The sequence below is a fragment of the Styela clava genome, chromosome 11 (genome assembly GCF_964204865.1).
Source record: "Styela clava chromosome 11, kaStyClav1.hap1.2, whole genome shotgun sequence".
NCBI classification, from domain to species: domain Eukaryota; kingdom Metazoa; phylum Chordata; class Ascidiacea; order Stolidobranchia; family Styelidae; genus Styela; species Styela clava.
In genome coordinates, this window is record NC_135260.1 from 8,626,019 (window position 1) to 8,653,203 (window position 27,185).

At 33.0% G+C, this 27,185-nt stretch overlaps 2 protein-coding genes across 3 annotated transcripts; both read left to right on the forward strand.

Annotated features, from left to right (window-relative positions):
• Window positions 1-1,072: 1,072 nt before the first annotated feature.
• On the forward strand, window positions 1,073-9,745 carry LOC120347961 (tumor necrosis factor receptor superfamily member 5-like). 2 transcript variants are annotated; one of them, XM_078117696.1, is made up of 9 exons: window positions 1,073-1,631; window positions 1,718-3,888; window positions 4,747-4,850; window positions 5,832-5,986; window positions 6,288-6,470; window positions 7,063-7,142; window positions 7,934-8,047; window positions 8,697-8,830; window positions 9,659-9,745. In XM_078117696.1, the coding sequence occupies exons 3-8, from the start codon at window positions 4,788-4,790 to the stop codon at window positions 8,720-8,722; spliced, it is 621 nt and encodes a 206-aa protein (XP_077973822.1). In that variant the 5' UTR covers window positions 1,073-1,631; window positions 1,718-3,888; window positions 4,747-4,787; the 3' UTR covers window positions 8,723-8,830; window positions 9,659-9,745. The 2 variants fall into 2 exon arrangements, with proteins under 2 accessions (XP_077973822.1, XP_077973821.1); XM_078117695.1 differs by lacking the exons at window positions 1,073-1,631; window positions 1,718-3,888 and having other exon boundaries at window positions 4,695-4,850.
• On the forward strand, window positions 9,373-25,761 carry LOC120347193 (uncharacterized). The gene is made up of 20 exons (XM_078118021.1): window positions 9,373-9,376; window positions 9,659-9,745; window positions 12,141-12,200; window positions 12,441-12,470; window positions 14,395-14,424; window positions 15,000-15,070; window positions 15,226-15,259; window positions 15,646-15,722; window positions 15,900-15,933; window positions 16,191-16,238; window positions 16,536-16,618; window positions 17,108-17,156; window positions 18,417-18,568; window positions 18,887-18,911; window positions 19,805-19,875; window positions 20,218-20,298; window positions 21,297-21,342; window positions 22,641-22,745; window positions 23,596-23,784; window positions 24,447-25,761. The coding sequence occupies exons 1-19, from the start codon at window positions 9,373-9,375 to the stop codon at window positions 23,775-23,777; spliced, it is 1,269 nt and encodes a 422-aa protein (XP_077974147.1). The 3' UTR covers window positions 23,778-23,784; window positions 24,447-25,761.
• The last annotated feature ends 1,424 nt before the right edge of the window (window positions 25,762-27,185 follow it).

Consider the following 27,185-nt stretch of genomic DNA (forward strand, 5'->3'; position numbering starts at 1 on the left):
TCATTTACATTCCCGTCTGGCAATTGGTGTTATTTGGAGTGTTTGTTCTTCTTCGCTAAACGGCTCTCTTTCTTTCGAATCGCGTAAATCGGATTCGAAATGAATTGCGATTTGAATCGATTCAATTCATAAATCTAAAAGTGGCATGCCTACTCATCAGTCCGCTTTCAGGGTCTTCATCCAATCTCACTTCCGTCGGGATATGTTTAGGCTATTTAACTCTCCTAATGTTCGGTATTTTAGTGACTTCAATCTCCTCAAAATCGATAGGACAAAATATCATCTACCGTACTTCTTCCGTTTAGTGTTTGGCTTTTTAGTGACCTCAGCCACCTCACCATCTGTCGAAAAAAATTTCATCCACTTCTTCCTTTTAGTGTTCAGCTTTTTAGTGACTTCAACCACTTCATTATTCGTCGAAAGAAATTTCATCCACTTCTTCCTTTTAGTGTTCAGCTTTTTAGTGACTTCAACCACCTCATTATTCGTCGAAAGAAATTTCATCCACTTTTTCCTTTTAGTGTTCATGTTTTTAGTGACTTCAACCATCTCATTATTCGTCGGAAAAAATTTCATCCACTTCTTCTTTTTAGTGTTCATCTTGTTAGTGACTTCAACCACCTCATTATTCGTCGGAAGAGTCGTTGGTCGGAAGAAATGTCATCCACTTCTTCCTTTTAGTGTTCAGCTTTTTCGTAACTTCAACCACCTCATTATTCGTCGGAAGAAATTTCAACCATTTCTTCTTTTAGTGTTCAGCTTTTTAGTAACTTCAACCACCTCATTATTCGTCGGAGGAAATTTCAACCACCTCTTCCTTTCAGTATTCATCTTTTTAGTGACTTCAACCGCCTCATTATCCGTCGGAAGAAATTTCATCCGCTTCTTCCTTTTAGTGTTCAGCTTTTTAGTGACTTCAGACACCTCACCACCCGTCGGAAGAAATTTCATCCACTTCCTTCTTTTAGTGTTCAGCCTTTTAGTGTTTTTCAATTTTTCACCTTTGGGAACATCTCAACTTCCGTTTTTCCTTCACCTCATCCGTTTCTTCTTTCAGCCTTTTAGTGTTGTCCGTTTGTGACTTCTCGCCTTACGCCTGTTTTGTGCTGTTGTAACATGTATGTGTGTACGGTATGTTTATTCGTCTCGTGTCAAAGACGCCATTAAATCAGGTAATGAGGTGTTCCCAAAAAGGAAAAATTGAAAAACACTTAGTCTAAATGCTGATGAAATTTGCTTTCGACAGATGGTGAGGTGATTGAAGTCATTAAAAACTGAAAAAGCTGATAATGATGAAATAAAAATTTAGGTGTTTCACTCCAGACTCACCTGCCTGTTGCTCACATACCGTACGTAGTCTATGTCTAAAGATGTTTTAGCATCAGCTTACACCAGATAGAATGCTAATAATAATTACCGGTACCAGATACCGGTAATATTTCCAGATTGTGAATTGCCTTGAACTTGCAAAACCTTATTTCTGATTCGTTTTCTTCGCTATTGTGTAGCAGGTTAAGCTAAGTTTGTCAGTACAGAAGTACCGGTTTTTAATAATACTTTAATAGCAATAGCGGGCAGTACCGTAAGTTTCATATTTGGAAAGGTCCCCCAGAATAAATATAAGTACGGAGGTAAGTATGTACCGGTACCGGTGCATTGTGCATATACAGATATATGTTATCGAATATCTTACGTATGTCTTCTGCTTTTACATCAGTACAGCGGTATTATCAGCAATCCGGCTCAGGTTCTGGGGTTCCTTACAGTACATCCAGACATCTGGGTTGGCAACTTTTTGTCGCTCACAGGCCGAAATTAGGGGTTGCAAGTGTTGGCGGGCCGCACATATTTTTAGAGAGTTGAAAACTGAACAGATGGCCGATGAATCACAATTTTATTACACATATCAGAGATTTAAATTTTGAGCAGCGTGGGAAGACTGCAGTGACTTGTGAACTCAACCAAGTCATCTTACTTGGGGAAAAAAATTACAAATGACATTTGATATGACATCTTATGTTGCATCATGCTTGATACATTTTCAACATCACTGAATAGGAAACATTTTCTAAATGGAACACTGGATGAAGCCAAGAGTAAAATATTCTATAAATGAACCACTAATCCGAGTTCTCAGCTTGTTCTCTGTAATGCTATTTTCGAAAATGATGGTTCGCATGCGTCAGTATTTTCATACATTGATGTGAATTTTTTCGCATGGTATGTCAAATTAAGATAGAGTTTTTCTCCAGGAATATATTTTTTATAAAAATAAAGCAATGATACATCTCTTGAATTGATTATAGATTATTTCCGCCTTGCATTACATCTCAAAAAATTCCATTCGAATATTGAACCCTTTGCACTTAACATCATATTTTTCTGCGTTTGTTGCCATTTCTCTAACTATAATTAAATTATAGGCTCATTAACTGAGTAATTGCAGAATTGTGAATTATATACTTGTTGGGTTATAAAATAATTTATTCTACACATGTCTCACAATAAATTCTGGTACGTAAAGAATATAACCGTTAAAACAGCCATTTTGTTACTATAATTCAGTGAAGCGTAGCGGGCCAGATTATTTCACTCAGCGGGCCAGAACTGGCCGAAAGACCCTTGCCAAATTCTAAAATGTCAATTTATTGAATGACATACTGGTATTTGAATCTTGAGTGTCGAGTGTCGCTGTCCCAGCTTTGGCAGGTCCTCCCCGACTTACGGTACCTTCCCCAGTAAATCTGTGTATTTACCATTTTCTCGTAATTTGTGTTTGATTGGTTATTTCCTTACTGGTTGGAAACAATAAAGTTTCCTCAAAAGTTACCCCTCAAAAACGAAAAAAATAGCGATTCTCTAAAAAATTTACAAGAGTGCCTCAGTTTTTCCGAAGAAGTGCGCTGATAGTGAACACTGGTGGCATATTTATTACATTCCTTTGTGGTAAATATTCAAAAAAACTAAAAGTTGACTACATATAGTACGATTAGTTGGGCTTGGCTAGAGGGTTGACTGTGGGTTCGTCGCTGTTTGCTGGCTTGTCGTTTGTCATTACTGTACAAGAGGTTATTGATAGCATAAATTATTGTTTCTTCAGTTGACTTTTCTTTATCTTATGCCAAAGTAGTGTCACCAAAATCTGTTTTTTTCACTGTTTCAAGAATAGTTTCTTTTGTATATATATATTTATACTCTACTAGCTAAGCGTTTCCCAACTGGGGAGGAGAGGAAATCTTCTCTTGAAGTAATTTTTTGGGGCGGAAAAAAAATAGAGAAATATTACTTTGAACTGTGTGTAGTTTTACTAATATTATTTACTTATTTAGCATTAGGTGATACTTATTTACACATAGTATTTTCTATATAATCTATGCGACAAAATTACAGGGTACTGGTTGTTTAAAACAGGATTTACCAAACTTTTTGGCCCCGGGCCCCTGTTTGTGAATCTTATTTTTCACATACCCGTATCCTATGCCGAATATTTGTGCCCAACCAACTAGGGAGGATAATGTTTCATTTATAACACAATACATTTAAAACTTTAATTGCCTTTTCTGACAGCAATAAATATTTTTCCGTAATGCTGAAACAAAGAGATGCTTTGATTGGAATCAGTCTTATCCGCAGTCCCCAGTTTGGGAAAACCCTGGTTTAAAACAATAGCCAAAGGTCACTGTATTAGATAGAAGTGGTTCTATGGCAATTCGGACCATTATAATGTACAGAGTGCTTTACCTAGTTTCTCATTTTAATTTATGGTAGCTTTTAAACTCAAATAATCATTACTAATATTCTTCATAAATTCTTCTTTTATAATTTTTCATCATTATATAGAATAGTATTATATTTTATCAAGTTATGAGTTTTTCAGTCTTTGAAATGTTTGATAGCTTGAATTATTCCTGATCATTTTATAGTTGGCTGTGATAGTTGATTTACCTATATCCATGTTAGATGTAATATCTTGTATTCTTATGTTCTTATCTGTCTATTTTCTAGTTTGATTTTCAACTTTTTGGATTTTTTATAATTGTTATTTTTTGTCAATCTTCTGAATTTAAAATTAATATCTTCATCTTTTTGCCTGTGAATATTTTTTGATTTACGGTATTCAACAAAATCAGAATTGTTCTCCATTCTTTCAGAATGGAAGCCTCGACAGGGACTTCCAATTATTAAATATTTGATTTGATTGCCATCCACAAAGATGCCTTCTATTGCAATAATCTTTTTGATTAGTTCAGAAATAAATTACAACAATTTACGGTAATTATGAAAGTGCAAGCATACTGAGAATGAGAATACAAGTGTACAGGCAGTACAGCTTTATTCGGAATCACGACAGGAAATATAATTCCCTGAGATCAGTACACTAAATTTAATTTTAGTTTGGTTTTTGAGTTCTCATTACAATTAATTCATCTTTTCCATTTAAGACTTAATAATAATTGTGTATCTGTATGGTTTTAGATTTATTTCTTAAGCACCCATTGAAATAGAGATGTGGTCGCCTGATCTCGCCCACACACAGTTTATTAATATTGACTTTGTAGTACCTGTATTTGTTCTCTTGCATTTTACTTCATATATTTAATATTTCATGATGTTTTGAAAAAGAAATGATTAATAGTCCTAATGTTGTGACTTTTCTATTTTTTATTAATTACTGATTAATTATTACTAATATAATCTCAACATGAAAATGAAATTCAGTCTGATGAATTGGCCAGCAAGAATCTCTTCTAGTCTTGTTGGAGATTGTTTTGAAAGACATAAAAGAAATGGGAGTGGTACGATACCGCCCTTTTCGGACAGAAGTTTCCATACTGTTGTGGATCATTGTAGTAAGTAATAAGTATTTATCATCATCTACAATGATAGTAGATGGTCTTATTGGTAGTACGCTCTCCTGTTGGTCTAGCATTATTCTGTATAGTCATGCTTTACAGTATTCTGAATGATATCAAGTTTTCCTGATGCTACAAAATTTTACAATAATCTATTTAAATGCTTTTTATTTTATCAATTTTCAGCAGAACTATTTTATTGTAAAATTATTGTTGCGAATTAAATATTTGTTACGTATGCATGTTATATTGCTTAACCACACACAGTGCAGCTGTTATAATATTTTGAGTGCGATTAAATTCTTGAATTTTGTCTTAATAAATTTTAAAAGTTTAGATCCAAGATATGTACTGATATGTAGTTCTTTGTTGCAGCTAATGTATATTTGCTTTCGGCAAGTTCGCCACAGTGAAACCAAACTAGCTTCCGTCACATTTTTTTGGAATATTTTTTTTGTTCTTCTCGCATTATAGACTTGCTTGGCATGTAATTCGTGGAAGATTGTTATGCTATCTGCTAATCGAGGCTGAAAATTTATGTATTAGGTCTCAATATCAGCATTACAACCTCTTAAACCAAAGTAGTCTACCGAATGTTCAAAATGGGGTTAAAAATATATATGCATATTCAACATGGTGATTTTCGACTGCTGGAAATTAGACTTTGGGTTTCACCATTTTAAGAGTTTAAAATTTCGATTCACTACTTCTGACTTTCGACTTCGGAGAGCTGATAGGATGAAATATGCCAATTTCTGACTCCATAGCTATTCTTATTCAATATATTCCTCTTCTTTTCGCCTACACTTGTCAATTGTCGACAGGGTGATTGTCAAATTGATATTAGTTAAGTGATTCGAATATATATATATCGTAGAACCTTGAAGATTTGGTCTTTTTTTTTCTGTGTCCATTCCAAATTTGATGATTAGGAAGCCTTGAGCAACTCACCTTAACAAAGCAAATATTGTTTCTTAGTTCACAAAATTGGTGGATGCCCCACCAGTTTGTATTGTGCAAAAAAGTGCAGAAGATAGTTGTGGCAATGATGGTGTTTTTGAAACGTCAAGTGATGATCTCCCTGATTGGTGTTGCCTCTGCCCAGCTGGATCTTATATGGTCAAAAAATGCCCGTAAGTAGATATGTTATAATTTAATTTTAGTTTGTGATCTGTTTAATTTCATGTTTTCTAACTTTTGTGTCATAAGCCAAAATACGCAAATACGTTTAAAACAATAGATGCATTTAATGAAAAAGTTATCGGTCTACTATTTGGCATGGATGGCATAAAGGTTTGCTGGAATGCGGGCCTCAAATGTCAACGAAGATCCTGGGCACCCACCAACTCATTTGTTTGTGAAACAACCATATTTCATGCTGTTTTTCAAAGGAAATTTAATTTTTGGTAGAAATAAACCTATTATCTTCTTAAGCTTTGGAATACCAACTGAAACAGAGTGCCTACCTTGTCCATTTGATGAGAATGATTCCAATAATCAAACGTACACTGAAGTAGAAAATAACAGAACTGAATGCTCTAAATCTAACGATAAATCATTCTGTGACAAATTCATGAAAACTCATTACGTAGCTGCTTCTAGGACACAGGGAAGTCGGTAAGTAGTAGTTAAGTTTTTAAGTTTTAAATATTATTTAAAGAAGGTACATAATAATGTATATACTGCTTTTTCACTTTGACTTACCGGTAAGTATATCATGGTATGACTCTATGAGGAAACATTCATTAATAAAATTATGAGTTAAGTATTTCAAGCATTTTTAAAAGGAGTGAATACTGAAATTTTGAAAAGTCGTTAAGCTGGTTTCTAATCATGGTTTGAATCAAATTAAACCAAAGAGTTCATTTTCTTAAAACAGCTTTTTTCAGGGTTACCCATCTCAGGGTTAAAGTTCTCAAGATGACATTTTTAGAATTTTGTGTTTTCCAGTTGAAATTTCTCAAAGTAAGGTTATATATGCTTACGGTACATAAAAGTAAAGGTCACTCACCTATGAGTGTTATCAGTAACTGTAAAAAATCAACCTATAAAATTGATAATCGACTATAATAATCTAAGATATTGTAAAATTCTAATACAATCTAATAGCATTTTCAACAAACCTAGTTTGTAAAAAACTTGTAAAATACTGTGTTTATATATGTGACAGTAACTATTGCCATATTTGATAAAAAAAATTTCTTTACAGATGTGAATGTAATGATGGATTTCACAGGAGTAATAAAGATACTGATCATGCATGCTACGAACATAGTCCTTGTGTTCCTGGTGGGTTGCGAAATTTTTTACATTGCATATCACTGACTCTGAATTGGCAGTATCATTTTACTATGCATCATTCATGTTATACATTCTAATTTAAGATGCTGTTTTTGAAAAGAAATAAAATGGGAAAAATTATTAGAATACTGCGGCAGTCAAAAAACATACAATGTTTTTGAATTAAAATATGCAATTAATTACAATTGTTGTCCCTATGTTGTCGCCTCAGCCAGGATGTGTTAAATTGGAAAGGCAATGCCAAATCCGAAAGGTTCCAATCCTTAAAAAATAGTAGCGTATTATATATCAGTAGCTGTTGTACACTGCCTTGATTGGAGTGAACGGTGTGAATAAGCATAGTATTTACCTCTATTTTTCAGCAAAATTCATTTATGACAAATTGTCCTTTTACATAAAATTTAACATTAAACTTGATTTTATTTAAAAAATGATTACCGAAAATAAAAAATTCTCATATTGACTAAGTTTCTATACAAAGTATTTTTGAAATAGATTTTATTTTGACATTTTTGACGAATCCTGTAAGGAATAATTACGTGCAATAGGATTTCTGGTCTCCTTCTCTGCCACAGGGTGGTTCACGTAACGGCTTCCTCCACTACCAAGTTCATGCATTTTGATACAAATAACTGGTTAACTAATGGACTGGTTATTGAACAAGAGGCCGTGGTTCGCCATGGGATCAAGTCATTTTATCAGATTTCCTTTTTGTCAAGATAAATATGTAAGTCCTATCTTATGTAAAGTTCGAATTCATGTTTTAAATATTTTTACAGGTTTTCAACCACGTTTACTAGGCAATGCAACAATGGATACAGAATGTGAAAAATGTCCAAATGGAAAGTTCTCAAATGTATCATCTTCTATTCAGCTTTGTGTAAAATTTAAACGTAAGTTGATTGAATCTCTGCTCCAGGAGACTCTTATTCTCGTTGTTCTATCTGTCTGTGTGAATTAAAATGATTATCATTTTTTCTTATGACAACTATCACTGTACTTGTTTTGTAAAAAATCGCAATACTATTTGGTTATTACGCCACTCTAATATTACACTCTAATTAAGCATAAATTAACCAGACGTTTACTCCCTCTACTACAGTAGTAGAAATATTTTCATAATCTTTTTTTGCTACAGTGCTATCTGATCCTTCTAGGACAACCTGATGTATTTTTATGCGATGCTCATTCTTATGTAAGCTTTGAACGAGGCACTTTCCAATCAGTCACTGATATCCAACAATATGTATGGATCTACTTTAATTGGAAGCTTCAGAATCTTAACATTCGCCATTGTGTACCCAATTTATTACAAAATGGGTGAAGTTGTTGAGGGTGTATAATTTGAACTGAAGCGCTGTATAACATATAACATACGGTACCAACGTCATTACATCTGAAGTCACTTAGCCACTGCACTTACAAGTAGTACATATTTTTTTTTAATTTAAGTGTTATAAAAACTATATTTGCAATCTCTTTGTTTACGTTTTTATTAATATTATAAAAGCTATAATTAAACATTATTTCTCACATAATCAGGTGTTCAGAACTTGAAACGGCTGTAGGAGGAAGCAGTACCCATGATATTATTTGTACAATAAGATCGGATATTATTTTACACACCACAACTGATGCTCCAGTAACAACAAGTTTTTCCAAACCTTCAGAGCAAGGTCAGTATTTTTAAAATATCAATTAGAAAAAAAAATTATAATTTTTATTTTGCGCCTTGAAATGGTATTAGATTTGGGAGTGAATAGCACATGACCTCGGTAAATAATATTGACAAAGCCAACTAAAGGACTGTATCTACCCTGTATCTTTAGGGGAAATACTCCTCTCTGAACACATGGCATGAACTATATATTGTATGCAGTGTTTTTACATGAGTCGGCAAGATGCAGGGGTCATACATCACTTTATCTTCTAGTAATCATATTATTTTTGAAGTACCCATATCCAGGCTTCGTCGCACAAGCCAGAGACATCACCTTATAATTGCCGCTAAGTTTTTAAAAGAAAAATAACAGCTGGTAGTACAAAGTCAATTACGGTAGAAAACAAACAGTAGTCATGGTTGCTTAAAAACACGCTATCCCCAGGAAAATAAAAAAATATGAGCCTCCCCCCCCCCCCCCCCCCAAAAAAAAATCAGGCTACTAAAATGGTGTCCAGAAAATCGAATTAATTGCCACAAAATATGATACTCCTGATAATGGGTTAGCGGACAAGAACATTCATATTTTAAAAGTCTTATCATTCTATACAACAAATTTACAAGGCTGTGTAAAAGCAGTCACTGATATTTAAGGAGGTACTATATAACAGAAGGAGTGGAATCTTTCCTTTCCCAGGATGACAGATCTTGAGCAATTCTGGGTGTTTTGCCAGCATAACAATTTTATCTGTGTATTAAATACCCTTTGCTAAACATTCATATCTAATTGCGCAACATTTTGCATCCTTAATAAAGAATTCATAATTATATTGTATTCTTTCAGGCTCATTTATTGGTGTTGGTTCCATTGTTGTTATTGTTGTCGGCTGCTTGACCTTCATTGGCCTGTTATTTTATTGTATATGCAGAAGTGAGTATTGTAGTAACGATATTTAAATCATTTTGACAAATAATATTAATCATGATTCCAATTTAGGATATATCTTTTCATATGTGCATTGGTTATGAAATCTTTTTCAAATTCAAATATTTTTTATAATTATTGGTAACTAAACTCTGATATTCTGTCTCTATTCTTGTTCACAGTATTAGACCTATTGTATTTATTACTTTAAGATGGTTATACACACATTCACGCACCTTTTGTTTAGTATTTACTTATCAGAATGAAACACCTGAAAACCCACAGGTTTTGAAACTTGGAAATGAATAAATACCAGCATTTGAGGGCACTTTGATATTTAGTTACGAAGAATGTAAACTTGCCCAGTCCAGTACTTAGAAATAGAATTTATTCCATAAAAAGTTTCAGGGCCAGTGACTTGAAAAAAGTAGCTTTTGTCCCAAGAACAACAAATATTGGAATTGCTCTATAGATAGATCTTCCCCTACTAAATTTTAGGTCGTATGTATGAGAAAAATACACTAGTTATTTGATTGAAAATTCTCACTCTTACTCAACCATGTTTATTCTTTATCGTCTCCCGATCAATGGAAACTACTCAATCAATACCTTGCTAACTCATTTTTCAGCAATTAGGCTTTCGGTAAGTGATTCAGCATTTGGGTGAAGCCTTTTTGTTGCCCTTTGTGACTGCGTGATTCTTTTTCTCATTTTTATTTTACCAAATTTTACTTTATTTTTCATTTCCATTGAAATTCATATGTTTCATTTCTTTGTGGAGCGATATCAAATGGGATGTGGTGCAACTGAGTCCTTATTTTTAAAGTCAGATATTAATAATATGATGTCATAGAGAAAATTATGGAAAGTTGAATTATCATTTTACAAAAACTTTTAAGACATTCATTCTCTAAAATAGGGCGATATTTTAGGTTACTGTGGTTAAGAACTGTTTTAGTCAAAATTTTATATCTCATTTATGCGATAATTATTTCTGGATAGAGTAAATACTGATTGAATAATAGAAATGCAATTAAAATACTGTATATTTTCGGCTATGTTTTAGATTTTCTTCTGCAAAAAGTTCAGTTTTCATGAATCTGGGGTCTCGCCCTGTGATTCTGGAATATATCCGCTCTCATCTGATGTTACCACATTTGTGTGGGCATTACAAGAAAAACCTATCACCGATACCATAACATGTAATAAATTGTGAAAACAAGGCATCTTGACACATTGCGCATGTACTGTAATGTAATAAACATGTCGAAAAGAGAGGGCACATTGGCGCATAACTGGAGAAAAATGAGTAAAATACAATTGATAAATATAGTGCATATCAGTGCTCAACTGACCAATGGAAAAAAAAAGTGACAGACATTCTGCCACGGCTCATTACGCAATAATATTAAGAAAAAAAAATTGTTCCGATTATTGGTTGAAAGATATGGTGTATTAGTAAAATTTTAGTTGAGGGAAAAGTTAAAATATTTTCACTTTTCAATATTTTTATCTTGTAATTTTTTAAGTAAAATGCTCCAATTTTGCTGAATTACTGACACAATCAAATAAATGGGGGTTTATGTTATTTGGTGGCTTGTTATTTTTTCATTGTTTTGTATTGGCCTGGCAGTGCATGATTTTGTTCGTGAGCATGTGCGGTGCACTATCATCCTTTTTTTTTTATATGTGATATTTATGTGCCTTTTGTTCTGGATATGACTCTGCGAGAGCAGCTGCTGGCTAAGAAGCTGCGGACCCAGCATAACAATGTATCTTTTTAGAATCAGTATCTATGTGCTATTGCTTCATATATAGTAGGCAAAGTATTCTTCTCCTTATATAAATTCAAAAACTTCTGAAATATTGAAAAATTTAAAAACAACTCTTAGGGGAACCCATGGTAAAATTTATTGCGCCACGCTTGTCAACCGTGCTCATCCTAAACAGTTAGAATCTTGTGGGTGTAGTGTAATTTTCGATCATGATTGATTATGTGTTCTTGTACATTGACTAGTAACGGGACGAAATACCATTGTTTGCGCTTTGAATGATCTGTCATATCAGCTTATCCATACAAATGATTTTGAAAATCATATCCTGTATTAGGATAGGATTTACGGTACATATTTATCCGAGGATAATGGAAATTCGATAAGACGGCCTAATCCGATGGTGAACCACGGCTTTTCATCCGATTACCAGTCCATGTCTGGTATGGGATTAGTTAGTCAATTATTTGTTTCAGACACATGGACTTTGATGGTGGAGGAAGCAGTAACCGACCAGCGGTTATGTGAACCAGTTCTAGCTAAGCTGGAATCTTTGTTATAAATTTTCTTATATATTTCCCATGCTAGAATATATTAATGATTTTTAACCTTTGCTTCTTCTTCTGCAGGAAAAGAAGAAAAGGAAAATTTGGTTATCCAAGCGGTAATGGAACTTCAAGAAAGGCCAGGTATAGTGAAATTATTCAATCATTTTTTTACGCTTGTCATATCTTTAACAAGTTTCACTCTCAATTAAGCTCTGTACAGACACCAGGCAGCAACAATCCTGTAGAGAAGCTGTTAGGTTCAACCTCAGTACTGTTGAATGAATCGCTATATTATTGCTTGTAGACATGTAACATCGGTTATATAAACAAATATGTTTCTAGATATTTATATTAATTTAAAACTATTTTTTCCTATTTTAGGTGAACAAAATCAGGGTAATAATCGTGGGGGTGAGTTCTAGTTCAATGGACATATTTATTTGTCATTTTTGAGTAGTCATAGGGAGATTTATGAAATTTATTGAAGCAATGGAAACATTTCTCTTGTTTGAAACACGATTGCAAATCAACTCACTAGAGATTGAGGGACAAGAGAACAAAAGTAATTTTTAAGTAAATTTTTTTTTGAGTGGTCGACAGTGGTTCCAAACTTCTCATCATTATTAACCTGTTCGAAAAAAGTTGCAGTCTGATATGATATGTACACAAGTTGTCCCAACTAGAGATGTATCGGCAATATCGACCATTTTTTCGATATCGGTCATATATCGGTATCGGCTAAAATAATACCGATATTTCCGATATATTTACTTTTTTAATATGATCCAGAATGTTTTAAAAGATAAGTTGAAATACTACTTTTTAATTTCTTTTTTGTCTGGAGAGATCCTGAACTATGGGCCATGCATGTCCCCACCCCCGCGCATAGTAACAATAATAGAATTCCCCTGTTTTTAAATATTTTCTAGCCAAACTAACTCAACTAATTTGACTATTTTCGCTGCCAAATTTTTATATTGATATTTCAATATTACATACTATACATAGTAATTATGAAGAAATATATCAACACAGCCCAGAAAAATGAGCAACTAGTCGCCCAGTTTCAAATCATACAGTGGAATCCGAGTTCTTTTTTACAGCACATGGACTTTTTGGCACTGCTATAAATTCTGACTATTTATCGTCAAGCGCGAGTGTCATTTAGTCCGTCGACTTCGTTAAACTAAATCCAACACAAGTATTATATATTGTGATTTCAGTAATTCTAATTTTGTAAACACAATTTCTTTATAAATTTATTGGCGTGGCCACCTAAACTGTCTCAAAATATAGGATAGTAATTGTGAAATATTATAAAAAATAAAAATAAAAAACATTCTCGACGTAATATAGGTACCTCTAGTCGGCGCTGATTGATATCCTTTTATTTTGACTGTAATTTATTGCCGCGACGATTACGATTAAACACAAAATAAAATATTTTAAAAATGCTTCAAATTAAAACGTAGGACGGCGGCGCTAGAATGCGTGGGCGATATTCGTTATTCTTTTAAACACGAAAAACGGTATTCGAAGGTCACTGAGATTACTAACATCGGTGCACAATGAATCTAAACCAAATAATGCATCTGGATACCAAACATCAATTTCATATTATGTGATATATCTCTTTTTCAATCTGAAATAATGTGTACTATGAATAATGCTCAAATACCATTGTTTTAACCCCTCTGCCCTACACAGCACACTTAATTAGGGTAATAATTACCAAATATCGGCATTTTTGTAATATCGGTGAATCGGTATCGGCATTTTTAGTTGGTATTGGATCGGTATTGGCGACAAAAGTGGTATCGGTACATCTCTAGTCCCAATCCGAAATAATGCTCGTTTTCATTATCACTGCTCAGTGCACACGGAAATTGTCTCAAATTTTTGAGATGATGTAAGAAGAGACGTCAGTCGTCAATCAGTCAGATGTTTTGCGTAGATGAGATGCTCAATATTAAATATTATCATCAAACTTTTCCTAATAGCTAGTTGGAATATCATCTTTGTGCGTTCATATGAATGAGATTGTTAGTTACCTCATTGGCATCTTATGCCAACAAACTCCCCATAATCTCTGTCGACCGCTGGTTGGAAACCACTACCCCAGACGCCCCAGAAAATATAGGGTGTAACATAAATTCTAAAATTGATATATTGAGAACTGACTCCATAAAAAAATTGAAATTGTAGAGGGACTTTATGGACACCCTTTATATACCCATATTAGGGAATTCTATTAATATAATGTCATAATCCAGGATGATTCTAAAGAATTGATTCTGGCACAGGAAGTTTAGAAAATTGCTATTTATTTTTACAGATGCTGATAATTCAAATGGAGACATTGGTGGTAAGTTGCAAGTTGTGTCTAGAATTAGATTCTAGTACATTAATTCGACAATTTTATGAAATACCAACTAAAAGGCTTCAATCTTTTTAAGATGGTACACGAACTTAAATATTTTTAATATTGAACTTTGATGGCAAATACAGTGTATTTGGAAACTTACGAATCACAACAAGAAAATCCTAAGACTATATACTTCAAATTTTATTATAAAGTTATATGTCGTCATTTTTTTTCTATTCATTTCTATTATTTTTCTATTCATTCTAATTTTTTTTAATTACACATTTGAAACCTTAGATGTCGCAGCTCGATAACCAGCTTTGGTTCCCCTTGACTTTCCCATCCCCAGTAAATCTAAAATTTTTGTTCAATTGATTTTCTTTACTGGTCGGAAAAAAATAAACTTGACTTGATTTTAAATCATTTATAGTTTCAGATTCACAAAATCCGTTAGAGACTCCAATTCGACAAGAAAATTCTGGTCACAAGTTTCTACATAAAATGACATGCGAATTATCCTTGCTACAACTACGATAATCGAAAAAACTGAATAATATACTTTTATTTTTCTACAGTCATTGCACCTCCAGAGGACAGTGGTAATACCGGCAATCAGCCAGGAGACAGCCCGGACCATCCTCAGGAGGTGCAGTAATATTTTGATCAAATAATAAATATGATCTGAACTAGATAGTACTTTTGTTTTCATTTTAGCTATTACACATTGTGTATATTTTCATTTGAAATCAATGCTAAATAAAATAGAACATTGGTTTTTAATTTAATATGATTTTATTTCAGGAACATGTAGCACCAGTATCTCCACATATCGAAGGTAAAAAATTTAATGATTTGTGTTTTGCATTCGTTGTTACTTTTTTATGGGATGTTTTAGTGTAACTTAGGCTATATGCATGCAGAAACTATACTATATACTTTGAAGTTTTATAATAAATTTTCATTGATTTTTTCAATTTCTATTCTGAACAACAAAAAAGTAATACTGAATTAATATAAAATACTTTTAGTGCGATACATACTTTAAATTTTGATATAAAATGTTATGTAATATTATGCTGACTTCTCAAATAGTTCTCAGTATCTTTTAAAAACACAACATTAATATTTTCTGAGGGTAAGTTCCTGTGTGAATTTTTATGTGAAATTTTTGTGTTGCAAATCATTGATAAGATTATAACAGACTGTAATGTTCCTTCTCAGGTCCGAGTGTTTCTCTTCCTGAAGAAAATGGTGATAACGCCAATCTACCCAGTGAAGGCCGAGAGAATCTTCAACAGGTATTTTATAATATTTCAGTAGGATGTATCATTGGAATTAGAATACACTTTTGTATCCTTTTTTACTTTATGTATATGGCATTTTACATTGGGTATATTTTTTCTCTAGTTGTTATATTTCATTCAATATCAGTAATAAATAAAACAATACAATAATTTTTCATGTTTTCATTTCAGCAACCTGATACAACTGTAGCCCAACCTACTCAAGGTATTGAGAATTTAATGATCACTTTCTGCCATTCGTTTCATTTTTATGAAATGTTTAACTAAAATCTAGGCATTGTACAAGCTCTAGTGACATTTATGGGCTTGGCCTTGCTACTTCGACTGGTTGATATAATATTGCTTTTACTAAATAATTTGAAGTTTATCATAAAACCATTGTGGAATGTGTTATTATTTGAATTTCTAAAATTTAACTTTTGCACATAGTTATATATTTTTTAAATGACATTAACATTTTAGGTGAAACAAATGTTCCAAAGCGGCCAACGCAACTTCAAAATCTTGGGGGTGAGTCTTGTTTAAATAATTTATGTCACGTTTTACAACCTTGGTTACCTGCATTTACATTGGCTAATTGGGAAGATGTCAGCAAGTCAATTAAGTAGAGTCACTGCTATTACTGTCACATAAAGCAAAAATTGTAAAACAAAACCAAAGTGGATGGCTTGGCGGGTAAAGAGTTAGAATTAAGTTGGCAACACAGATTACACATATCAGGATCAAATCTGATTTCAGTAAGTGTAGTATATAGGACATGAAAAAAAAATTATGCAGATCCAATTTAAACACCTTTTTACAATCTAGAAATCTATAGACGTAATGAGGAATCTGACAATGCAAATGAATCAACATTATTATTGCAACAAGAACAGGTAGGATCCCAACAGGTATTGTACTATTTATTGTTAAATTTTTTCAAAAAGATATCAAAGCGTAAATCATCACATTACATACCTTGAAAATTAAATGCTGTGATTTAGTTCTGGCGCCTATACAAATTATATATGCCTACTCAGGTCTACTATTTGGTATTGATTACTATAGTTCAATTTCTGGATGTCAAACTGGTTTATAGATTTAAATACATATCTGAATAGATGTTTTTGTGAGGTGAGAATCATTTTGCCATATTTGATATATATCTGACCAATATCAAATCATATAATATTTTTCCTCTAGTCGTTTCTTTTTGAAGACTCTGCTCTGAATCAGTTAATCCCACAAGATGACTTTTGTTATGAATTCAGTTCTCATATATAATACCCAAATTTGTTGTTGTTTTTTAAACGGAAGAGAGATGAGAGCTTCAAAATTGGTCAGGGAATGATACTATTTATCCTACTCTGGTTGTGATTTAAGGTATCTTTTTTTTTTAGAAAGTTCCCTCTCCAATCTATGACACAGCAGAATTAGCGTTTGCAGATGGTTTGTTTTTTATCCTCACCTTATTACATTTATGTTAATTATTTGATAAGAAGTAGACCTATAAATCGTTTTGTTATTATCTTGTTGTCATTCTTCTTCTTCTTGTTACTTATGAAAAATCGCATTTTTATCATTCACTACTGGACCAATTGCTTCGAAATTTTCAATGATTAAAGATTGTATTTCTCGCTGGAAGGCTTCCTTTTTTTTCCTTAAATTTTTTGTGAAATTCGATATTTTATCTAAAATATGCTGTATTATTTTTACTTATGGAACATATTTTTATGATATCATGATTCATGACGGCTGTTACTGGTAGTCTACTGCAACATTTTGCATACCAATACTACCGGTTTGAATTTCTGAGCATCGTTCTTTTGTTACACGAATGATCTTTGAGTATTTAGATTTTGATGTTTTTTTTCCAACATCTTTAAGTACTTTAAAACCTCTTTTATTACTATTTCCCCTGTATGTAACTGACTTGTTATGTTGTCTTGAAGTTGATGTATAAACTTCCAAAGCAAGATTTTTAACAAAAGCAATTATACCACATGACTAACTATCCGATATTGACACTTTATGCAGATAAATGTACCGTTAATTGTTTGTTTTCAAATCACCCTTGCTTGAACCAAATCAAAAAAGTAAGGAAATGCAATCATTCAGTAACAAGCCTAACTACAGAATATTCTACTTATCGTGGCTTGAGAATTTATAAATATTTTTGTAGGTGAATAATTTTGTGTTAGTGAGGGGCACGGCACAAATGTACATTTAGGACAAATTCAAAACGTTACCTCTTGTAAAAACAAATTCAATACCTCAAATCCCATGTTCAAACTTGCTATATATGTACTTAAATCGTTCGTTTTCATTGATCTTTGGCATAGCTTTGAGTTTTGTGCCTACTGCCTTATGGCAGCGGTTTCCGGCACACCTACACAACAAAAATTGCTGCCTTCAAATAAAACTCAATTTTATGATGTTAATGTGTATTTCATGCTTTTTAAAGTTTGTAGGCACTTAGGTATGTGGTTGCTGCTCTGAACACAGCTTTCAAATATACAATCATATATTAGTTATGTTTTTAACACAATTCTGGTTCGAAAATTACCAGAATTGTGTTAAACATTCGCGCCACACTTATTAAATCAAGTGCACTATTGCTTCTTTTTTTTTGGGGGGGGGGGGGGGGGCGTAATCGCTGCCGTATGGTTTAAGACCAAAGCATGTCATTAGTATTATATTGTGATTTAGTAGAACCCAATGGAACAGAAGATCTCCCCCCGCTAAAGAAAGGTGACATAGTTGATCTCCCCCCGCAAAAGAACAGTGACCATAAAGAAAAAGATAGATCAACTGTAAAAATACAAATAAACGAATCTCAAGATCAAGAAAACCTCAGAAAGGTACTTTTTATTACCTATTGGCCCAGCTGAGTTTGGCAATACTTTACAAGCTATTGTTCTTATTAACTATTAACTATCAAAATTATTAGTCAAAAATTTTGTTCAATAATTTTTTGTTCGACAATTATGTTTAATGTACGTGATACCCAATTTTTTGGATTGTCAAATAACTAGTACTAGTACAGAGTGCTTCCTCGATTTCATTATTGGTTTCTATGAAGTATAAATTTGAAATAAATATCGTATACTCAAGTTTTTTTGCGAAATTTTAGTGGCATGAATTAATTTCTGGCCTCTAATTCCAATTTTCGTTTCCAGGCTGCGAGACCTAAAAGCATTGAAGGTTAGTTCAACCTAATATCAATACCGTGATTAAAGATTCTATGCCTTATTATTGATACATTGTATCTAGCATTTGGAACAAGTTTCCCCCTTTGCTTGACTCTTATGATTGAATTCTACTAAATGGCTTCGTCATTGTAAGGTGGTTCAGTAACAGCATCACAATTTGTGACACCATCACATTTCATAAATCTGAAACGATTATTTCTTTCTCGGTTTGGACATGATTATGCAATATTGTTGATATTTCTGAAAGACTAGCAGTAGAAGAACTGACTATTAGCTAATTTAGGTATGGGTTATTTATCAGAGGGCGGTTCTCTCTTTTTTGACAAAAATACGCTGATTTGAAAATATTCAGCTGCTACCTATGTTAAGTCACCATTGTACAGTAATATACCGGTAAATCATTCAGACCAGTGGTTCTCAAACTTTTTTGTACTGTCGCTCCTTACATAAATTTTTATGTTATCATTTTCGTTAACCATATTTGACTATTCGAGAATGCCCCCCTGTCACCCATTTCGAAGCCACATATTTTATCTCTTTCGGCCCTGGGGGGCAATATTGCCCACTTTGAGAACGCCGATCTAGACAGAATAAACAATCTTTTGCATATCGTCAAACTATGGCCCAATTGATTGTGTTTTCACATTATTGCTGATATGAGGAAGATTTATTTTGCATTAATGATTCTCTGTCGAGCTGTTTTGGCTAGTTGTGTGACTATAATTAAACCAATATACTAACTTTATATCAGATCAAGGAACATCTGACATATTTAAATCTGTAGTAGATATTTTGATAACAAAAGGTAGATTTAAAATCCAAGTTTTGACAATCGCCTTCTAAATTTTTTCGATTTGTCTTGTGAATTCAACTGCTCTGTATCAGGTGCTTCATCATCAATGGAAACCAAACAAACTGTTGGGACGGAATCTGTTGCGGGAGCAGTTGCTAATAAAGTAAGGAAGCTTTTTTTGTAACCTAAGATGTGGTCATCAATGCATCTTTAATATTCTCTCTTCCGAGTTTCAACAATACTTTCATACAACTTAATTTCAATATCTATATCCTTTATTCCTTTTTCACTTTACGCTGAATAAATTATCTTTTTTTTATGATCTATATTTTATTTCATCTTTTTTTCATTCAAAGATGCAAAAATATTTTTTTCATTTTTAAAGCGTAATGTTTAATCCTCATTTGTTTGTTTTCAATATAATCTGAAAATAATCCTTTTACATTTTTATAATTGTATTCAAAGTTAAGATCTGAGATTAGGAAATTACATAATTTTTGTTAAGGCTATGAATGAAGGAAACCTTCGAAACTTATCTACGGAACTTCGTACATCTTATAGAGAACGCCAAGACTTTTTACCTGACGTGAGTATTCACTCCAACTACTAAACAATCTTCTACTAACATTGTTAACTGAAGCTATTTCTAGGTAGAAGACCACTTTTGCAGGGCAATAAATGATAAATTTTTTGCATCTTAGAACTTGAATGATCGCAGTTACACGACTGTAATTCGGATATCTTTGATGATTATTATATCTCTTATAGAGATGGAGCTAACTCATGATATAAAATACACTTTTTCAAAATAGCAACTTTTTTTTCTAAATTTATTCAACTTTTTTCGTAAATCTATTCCTGATGAATTTAGGACGTGGCTTAATTATAGTTTAAACATCTTAAGTTTCTGGTTAAAAAGTCATCAGAATGCTTTTAGTAATATTAAAATGACTTTGTTTATGTCACCTGCTGGCAATATTTACATCTGAGTTATTTTACTGTGTTCAAATCTGTGATGCTTTCAAATCTATAGTTAGAATTTTAATTTATTTTAGTATAGTAAAATATATTTACAGTGCTCTTCAATACGATATACCCAAGTGTATATTGTAAGTTGGGTATACAACTGATAAAGGGTATATGAAGGATGTACAGCCTAAGTCAGGGATTCTAAACGTTAATATAATAAACAACAATTCAAACGAGGCGCACATGAAATATAAAATGTCTTTAACGCTAAGAACAAACGTGAGCACATTGTTACATCATAAATTATATAGATAATGCGGTCATGTTGCCTGGGTTGGTGATTTTGGCTGCTATGCACTTGTTTGATTTACGTTTAACATTATTTCTGTTGATGCTAAGGCCCTCAGTCAAATTTATAACTTGCGGACACTAGCCTATTAGATTGCATGATGATATTGCAGTACAATATGTGCTTAAAATTTATTGTTTTTTGAGCCTTAAATAACATTGGTATTTGTAAGGTATACAAAGTTCTTGAAAAATTGTAAAAGGTATACCCTGATAAAAAAAGGTTGAAAAACACTGTAATTATAGATCAGCACTTTGTTTTTGTAGGTGGAAGTTTGTTGTGTTGAAAGTCATCTTCAAGATCACAAAGTTGGTGAGAAATGTTTCATATTTTTCGGATTATTATCCTAAGTGATTCAAGAGTCTTGCTGCACACTAACATAAATATATTTCTGTAATGTTTCGTCTGACCAAGGTCAGACTTCTTCAGACATACATAGTTCAACTATCACTTAGGATAGTTAGTTATCTTTACTCTTGCTACAGCACTCTTGCGTTATATGCATATGGATCCACTGGTACAAAAGCATAGAAGAAGGATAAGTTGTTAGTCTCGCAGAAACCAAATAATTAGCACATTTCAGATTTTTTTGCTCTTTGTGAAAGTGAAACCTGTTGAATTTTTATTTTTGTAAACTTTTAAGCACCAAACTCAGTGACTTTTGAAGAAATGTAAACAATAATGTAATAGCTTGTAAAGACATCCATCTACTGTGTACCAATCATCAAAAAATAATTTTCTTGAGTAAAGTTTCAATTCAACAACTTTTGACCAGTTCAAGTATATTAGTTTATTTCCAAACAAAATCCTTTTTTGACGATGTTAGTAGTTACTTCAGCAACAAAGTTAAATTGAAATATTCACTCAATTTTGTGTAATGTATGTAAAAAAATTCATTTCATCCTTGTATTTGTACTATCTATACATTCATGGGTGCTCCCGTAGTATGTGAACCAAGATCGCGGACACCGGAACGTAGTAAGTGTATTATGTTAGGGTTAGGCCATAATTTTATTCCAATTTTACTTATTTGAGTTCAATTACAAGTTCGGGGACTAGCCAATTGACTCTCGTAGTATCTGTACCTGAAATTGTTACCTAACCCTAACCTGGTACACATACTACGTTCTGATGTCCGCCATCTTGGTTCATATACTACGGGAGTACCCATTCTTGCGGTATCCAGGCCGGATAGCGACTGTCAAAACAGCGACGTAATCAAGTGAGCGACATTCCAAACAGCGACCGTCATAATGGCCACCGCAATAAAACAGCGACTGTTATGATACAGACTTAACTCGTGTTCACTGGGTCGAATTTCCGGGTAGGTCGTTGCTCGTTGGAAGGCAACGCTTTGTCGTGTCACATTAATTTTAAGGTTGTTTGAAAAATTTGCCCCAATGGATTTCATAACTTCAAGAAAAGGAAGTGACATGATATGTCATGAAGGCTTTTTGTACAGGAATGCTTTTTGTACAGTTGTGTAGTCGCTCTATCGACAGTCGCTGTTTTAAATTAATCGCTGTCGTGTGGTCGCTCTATTGACAGTCGCTGTTCTGACAGTCGCTATTTGGAATCCTAGCCCATTCTTGCACATTCAATTTGAACAGGAAAGACGATGATAGAAGCACTAGAAGACAAAAGTGATAAAGATCTTAAACCATTTGTCAGGCGTCTCCTCAAAAGAACGATAGCAGTAGAGGAAATTGCTACAAGTATGTGTTTCACTGTAATTTTTTTGGATACAGACTCAAATAGTTTCGTGAAAGTATGATGGTATTTTTTTTCTTCCTTAATGTTTTTGATCTCAATGTTGATAACAAAGTTGAGATAGAGAGTGAGAGAGAAATTTATTGGGACTGTGGTACAATAAAATATATACAAAATATGCAAGTAAATTCGGTATAAACTGTGGGGAGCGACACAGTGAGTCCAGACTAGACTTGTGTCAGTTTTTTTGAGAGACATTAAATAAAATTTTGCATGAATAAAGCACAAAGCGGTGCGGTTCATTTGCATCAAACATAATGTCATAACATCAACTTCTTGATGTAATATCTGACCTCTGCGTCATCATTTAAATCAGGGCTACTCAACTGGTGGGCCGCGGTCCGAATTCGAGTATTTGGTTCGGAGGTCGGACCACACATATTTCTTTATTTTGGATCATTATTCATTAGCCCCACTTTTGAAGTTTCATTTTATAAAATGATTTTTATAGTTTCGAATATATATGAAAAGTTTAACACCATAATAAACAATCTAGATTAGATAATAATTATGAGTCGGTCGAGGAAGTGTGCGTTCAAGGATGCCGAAATATATTTTCTGGAAACACCGGACCCAAAAAAGTTTTGTATGCGGATCTTCAGTAAAAATAGTTGAGTAGCCCTGATTTAAAAAGCATATACTATAAAATTGGATGCTTCATTGGATCAGCCTATAAGGCAAAATTCTGCTTTTATGCTACCATGTGAACTCATTTAAAAAATGAGAGCCAATGTTGGGGAGACTCCAGTCTGATCATGTCACACTCCTTGAATTTCATAAATTGCTCTCATTCAGATCATCAAGGAGATAATAGAGAAATGAAACATCAATGGATTCAAGCAGTTATTACTCAGAAAGGGCGAAAGTTGACCCCGCAAGTTCTTTTTGATAACACTCCCACCCACTACCAATCTTTTAAAGATACTTTAGAAGATAAATTTTTTGAAAATCTGAAAAGATGTGATAATCATTCATGAGAATATGGTAAGCAGCAGCCCACTTGTGTTTTTGTTTGTTTCTGATTTTTGAAGTGGCAACATTGAATATGATTTTATATTTCTTTTATATCTTTAGTTACATTGAGCCAATTTTCTTAAAAAAATATATTTCTATCATCAAACTCTGTTCTCTCAACTTGGATTTGCGACCAAATTGTTAATATATTCAAATTGAAGTGTTTTCTGAATACAACAGTAGCACACTTTTCACCAGATAGCTTTATGTATCGTGTGTTTTTGTATTAAATTAGCAACAATGATATTTTCTGGGCTTTCACGACATTGATGCCTTCCTATTTATAATCCTATATAAATTTGCATAGACTCTTTATTAAAATGAAAAAGATAAATATATATTCTACAAAGTTCAGGACAATATGACGCATACTGTGTCCAGCTTTGTTGCTAGCCTTAAGGAATGAGTTCTCTTCATGATTCATAATGGTATACAAATGTTCCCTCAAAAATATTCTGGAATGTTAAGGAATATGATTGTTTGGAAAACATACCGTATATTGAAAAAATATGTTTGGGAACCCCAATACTCCTGTGATAACTTTCCGCTATACAATAAAAATTGAGTTCTCATTGGTTAGTTGACTACCAATGTTTTGACACCAACACGTTAATTGATATCTATTATTTCAGCATGTAATGCAAGCAACAAAAACAATGGAAAAAAGTGTCAAATGACATTACAGGAAATGATCGACAGATGAGCAAGCATGGGAGTTAAAAATCCAACTTGGAATCAATGAGTCATAATGTGCCAAAAAATTATAGAACAAAGAATGAAACAGTTCATTATATTATCTAAAGAAAATAAATTATCAAAACTTTACTTTTTACGTTGCTTCTCTATTTTTTTATTCATTCTTGAAATTTATGCTGTATTAACAAATTTTCAATTCCTAGTAGTTCAGGAATTTGTTCAAATACTCTTTACTATAAGTAAGTTGTTTTCAATTTTACATTTCCAAGTGTATGAACAAAATAACCAGTGGGATTTAATACCAATGAGTATGAGTATATTAATGCAAGCAGTATTTTAATGCAATATATGAGACTTTTTAACATTAGGTCTGCCTATAATATTAAACAAAACAATATTCTTTTTAACTCTTACTTCAAACATGTTTTGTGGTGAATTTCAGAAATCAGATAACAATATTATGATTATAATGCAAACAGTTTTGATTTTGTTTTGCATTGAGATATGTAGTGGTAAATAAAAATGATCATTATTTTACTATATTAGGGGTTATGAATTCACCTACGGAATGATTTAGGGGTAAAGTTTGCAAGCAAAATACTCTCACTTTTAAAAAAATGACATCGTTTGCTGCTTTGACTTTGGTTATCAACTCATTGAAGTTGTTTTTGTTATCCATAGTAATATTCTTTCTCATAAAACCTTGATCCTTGGCGAACATAACTTTTTGTTGAAATGGTAATCAAAAAGATTTGGTGATTTAAATTTCAATTCTGTCGAAATTTGTGACAGGTTCCCCCCAACAGGGCCTCAACCCTGTATATTAGTTTATGGAATGTCCTCGAAGGCTAAACTTATGTTGATCATCACCTGTATTGGTAAAGTAATTGTGATTGAATGATTTAATCATAGGTCAAACCACAACTTTTTTTTCACTTAGTAGTATGAGATACCTAAGTAGGAAATTTATTCTGATACATGCGCTCGGTTTATGGGAACTTAACCTTATAAAAAGTTATGCGAACCATCACAGGATTTGAATTTGCTTTCTCTAGTTGATTTGATCAACTATGAATTGCACATTTTTACTATGCAGGGTGGACAAATTTAAAAATTACTGTGGAGCTTTAGCAAATACAGGTTATCGAATATAAAATGTTTGTACTGTTTTTCATTCTTTTATATTCTTATAGAATGCGAGCGACTGATTTTTATTTGTATGGACTTTATAATAAAGTATTTGTTTGGAAATGACTTATGTTGACCAGCATGTCCTAGTATTTTATCAACTGTGCAAAATAATTATTTGCTTATGTTGCAACGATAGAGTGCTGTGCTACAAGAGAAATAATTTGTGCACCACACAAGATGTACCGATATCAATTATATGCGGACACTGGTCCTGTACCAACAGTACCGGATTTATCTAATGTGAGGCCCTGGGATAGCCATTCGTGAGTCACTTCAACAATCAGAAAGTTTCAACATAGAAGTTTTTGAGTAATATAGAAATGACGGAAGTTGTGAAAGACGGATTGCTCTGTCATCGAGTATACAACACCTTTAAGACCAGCAAAGAAAAATAAAGTCACAGTAATAGGTCTTTTGCTCTGTGTGCAAAGTATTATGACGTCGTGAATAATTAATTTTGCGTGGAATTCGAAATTTTAGTTACAAGCAAAATACGTACGATTATCACTCGCGGCACTAGAAGAGTTTTCAATTTTAGTCAAAATTATTTATTCCACTGTACCGTGTTTAATACTTTATCTTCAAAACCGTAAATATTTAAGACAAGAAATGTTAACTCGATTGAAAATTGAACAAATATCGGTTTTATTCTGAAACAATCCTCTACAACATAAAAACGACCTAATAAGGAATAATATTTGAAAACGAAATGAGAAATCGAAACATGTGTGTTGGATACATTTCTTTCCAGCAAAAGTAGTTGGACATGCAGTGTGAAGATCATTTTGAAAAAATGATGTTGTGTGCGACAATCGCTTTTCTCCGTTACTAATGAGCCACTTCATTCCAAATTTTCAGTACACCTACTTGAGATGGTTCGATCTGCTGGAAGGCTGTTGAAAATGTTACGGTCTTATTTCACACTTTTATATGACGTAAAGAAAATACCGATAAGCAGCAGAATGTAAATTTTCCAATTTCAGTAGAAGCGCCAATCTATATCACAAATGAAGAGAGCAGCGTTATCGTGAAACAAAACACATTCTTTCATTAAATCATGAGGATGTGCAGAGATAGCAATTGTTCAATTAACTTGAGGCAAAACTGGTGCGACTTATCAAAAAATTTATTTTGAAAGTGCAGTATATATATTTATAGATTGGCTGTCGCTAGTGGTGTGGCCAACAAAAAGATACTCAAGGGACACGTTTCGCGCTTCATTACTTCTCGAAACCTTTGATATATATATATGTTATAAAAATCTTTTCATTCTTAGTACTTCATCACATCAGTAAAAAATGATGTTCTCGTCTTTGGTGCCCAATACATTCTGTAAGGCGATGATTAAATGCCCACCTTGATAATTGGGCCTACTACCAAATATGGTTCCATTTCGCTGCTGTTTGTTTTGTAAACGGGAAGTCTAATTCTCAGTACATAATACAAATCGCTTGATTCTGCGATGAGCGAAGTGCTGTGTAAGT

Bases quoted from the DNA above. Each gene is read 5' to 3' on its own strand.
- LOC120347961 (XM_078117696.1), top strand. From the start codon at position 4,788: ATGGGAGTGGTACGATACCGCCCTTTTCGGACAGAAGTTTCCATACTG. The intron at 5,987-6,287 runs GTAAGTAGATAT...TATCTTCTTAAG, and splicing joins TATATGGTCAAAAAATGCCC to CTTTGGAATACCAACTGAAA. The intron at 6,471-7,062 runs GTAAGTAGTAGT...ATTTCTTTACAG, and splicing joins TCTAGGACACAGGGAAGTCG to ATGTGAATGTAATGATGGAT.
- LOC120347193 (XM_078118021.1), top strand. The intron at 12,201-12,440 runs GTATAGTGAAAT...TTCCTATTTTAG, and splicing joins GGAACTTCAAGAAAGGCCAG to GTGAACAAAATCAGGGTAAT. The intron at 15,934-16,190 runs GTATTGAGAATT...TTAACATTTTAG, and splicing joins TGTAGCCCAACCTACTCAAG to GTGAAACAAATGTTCCAAAG.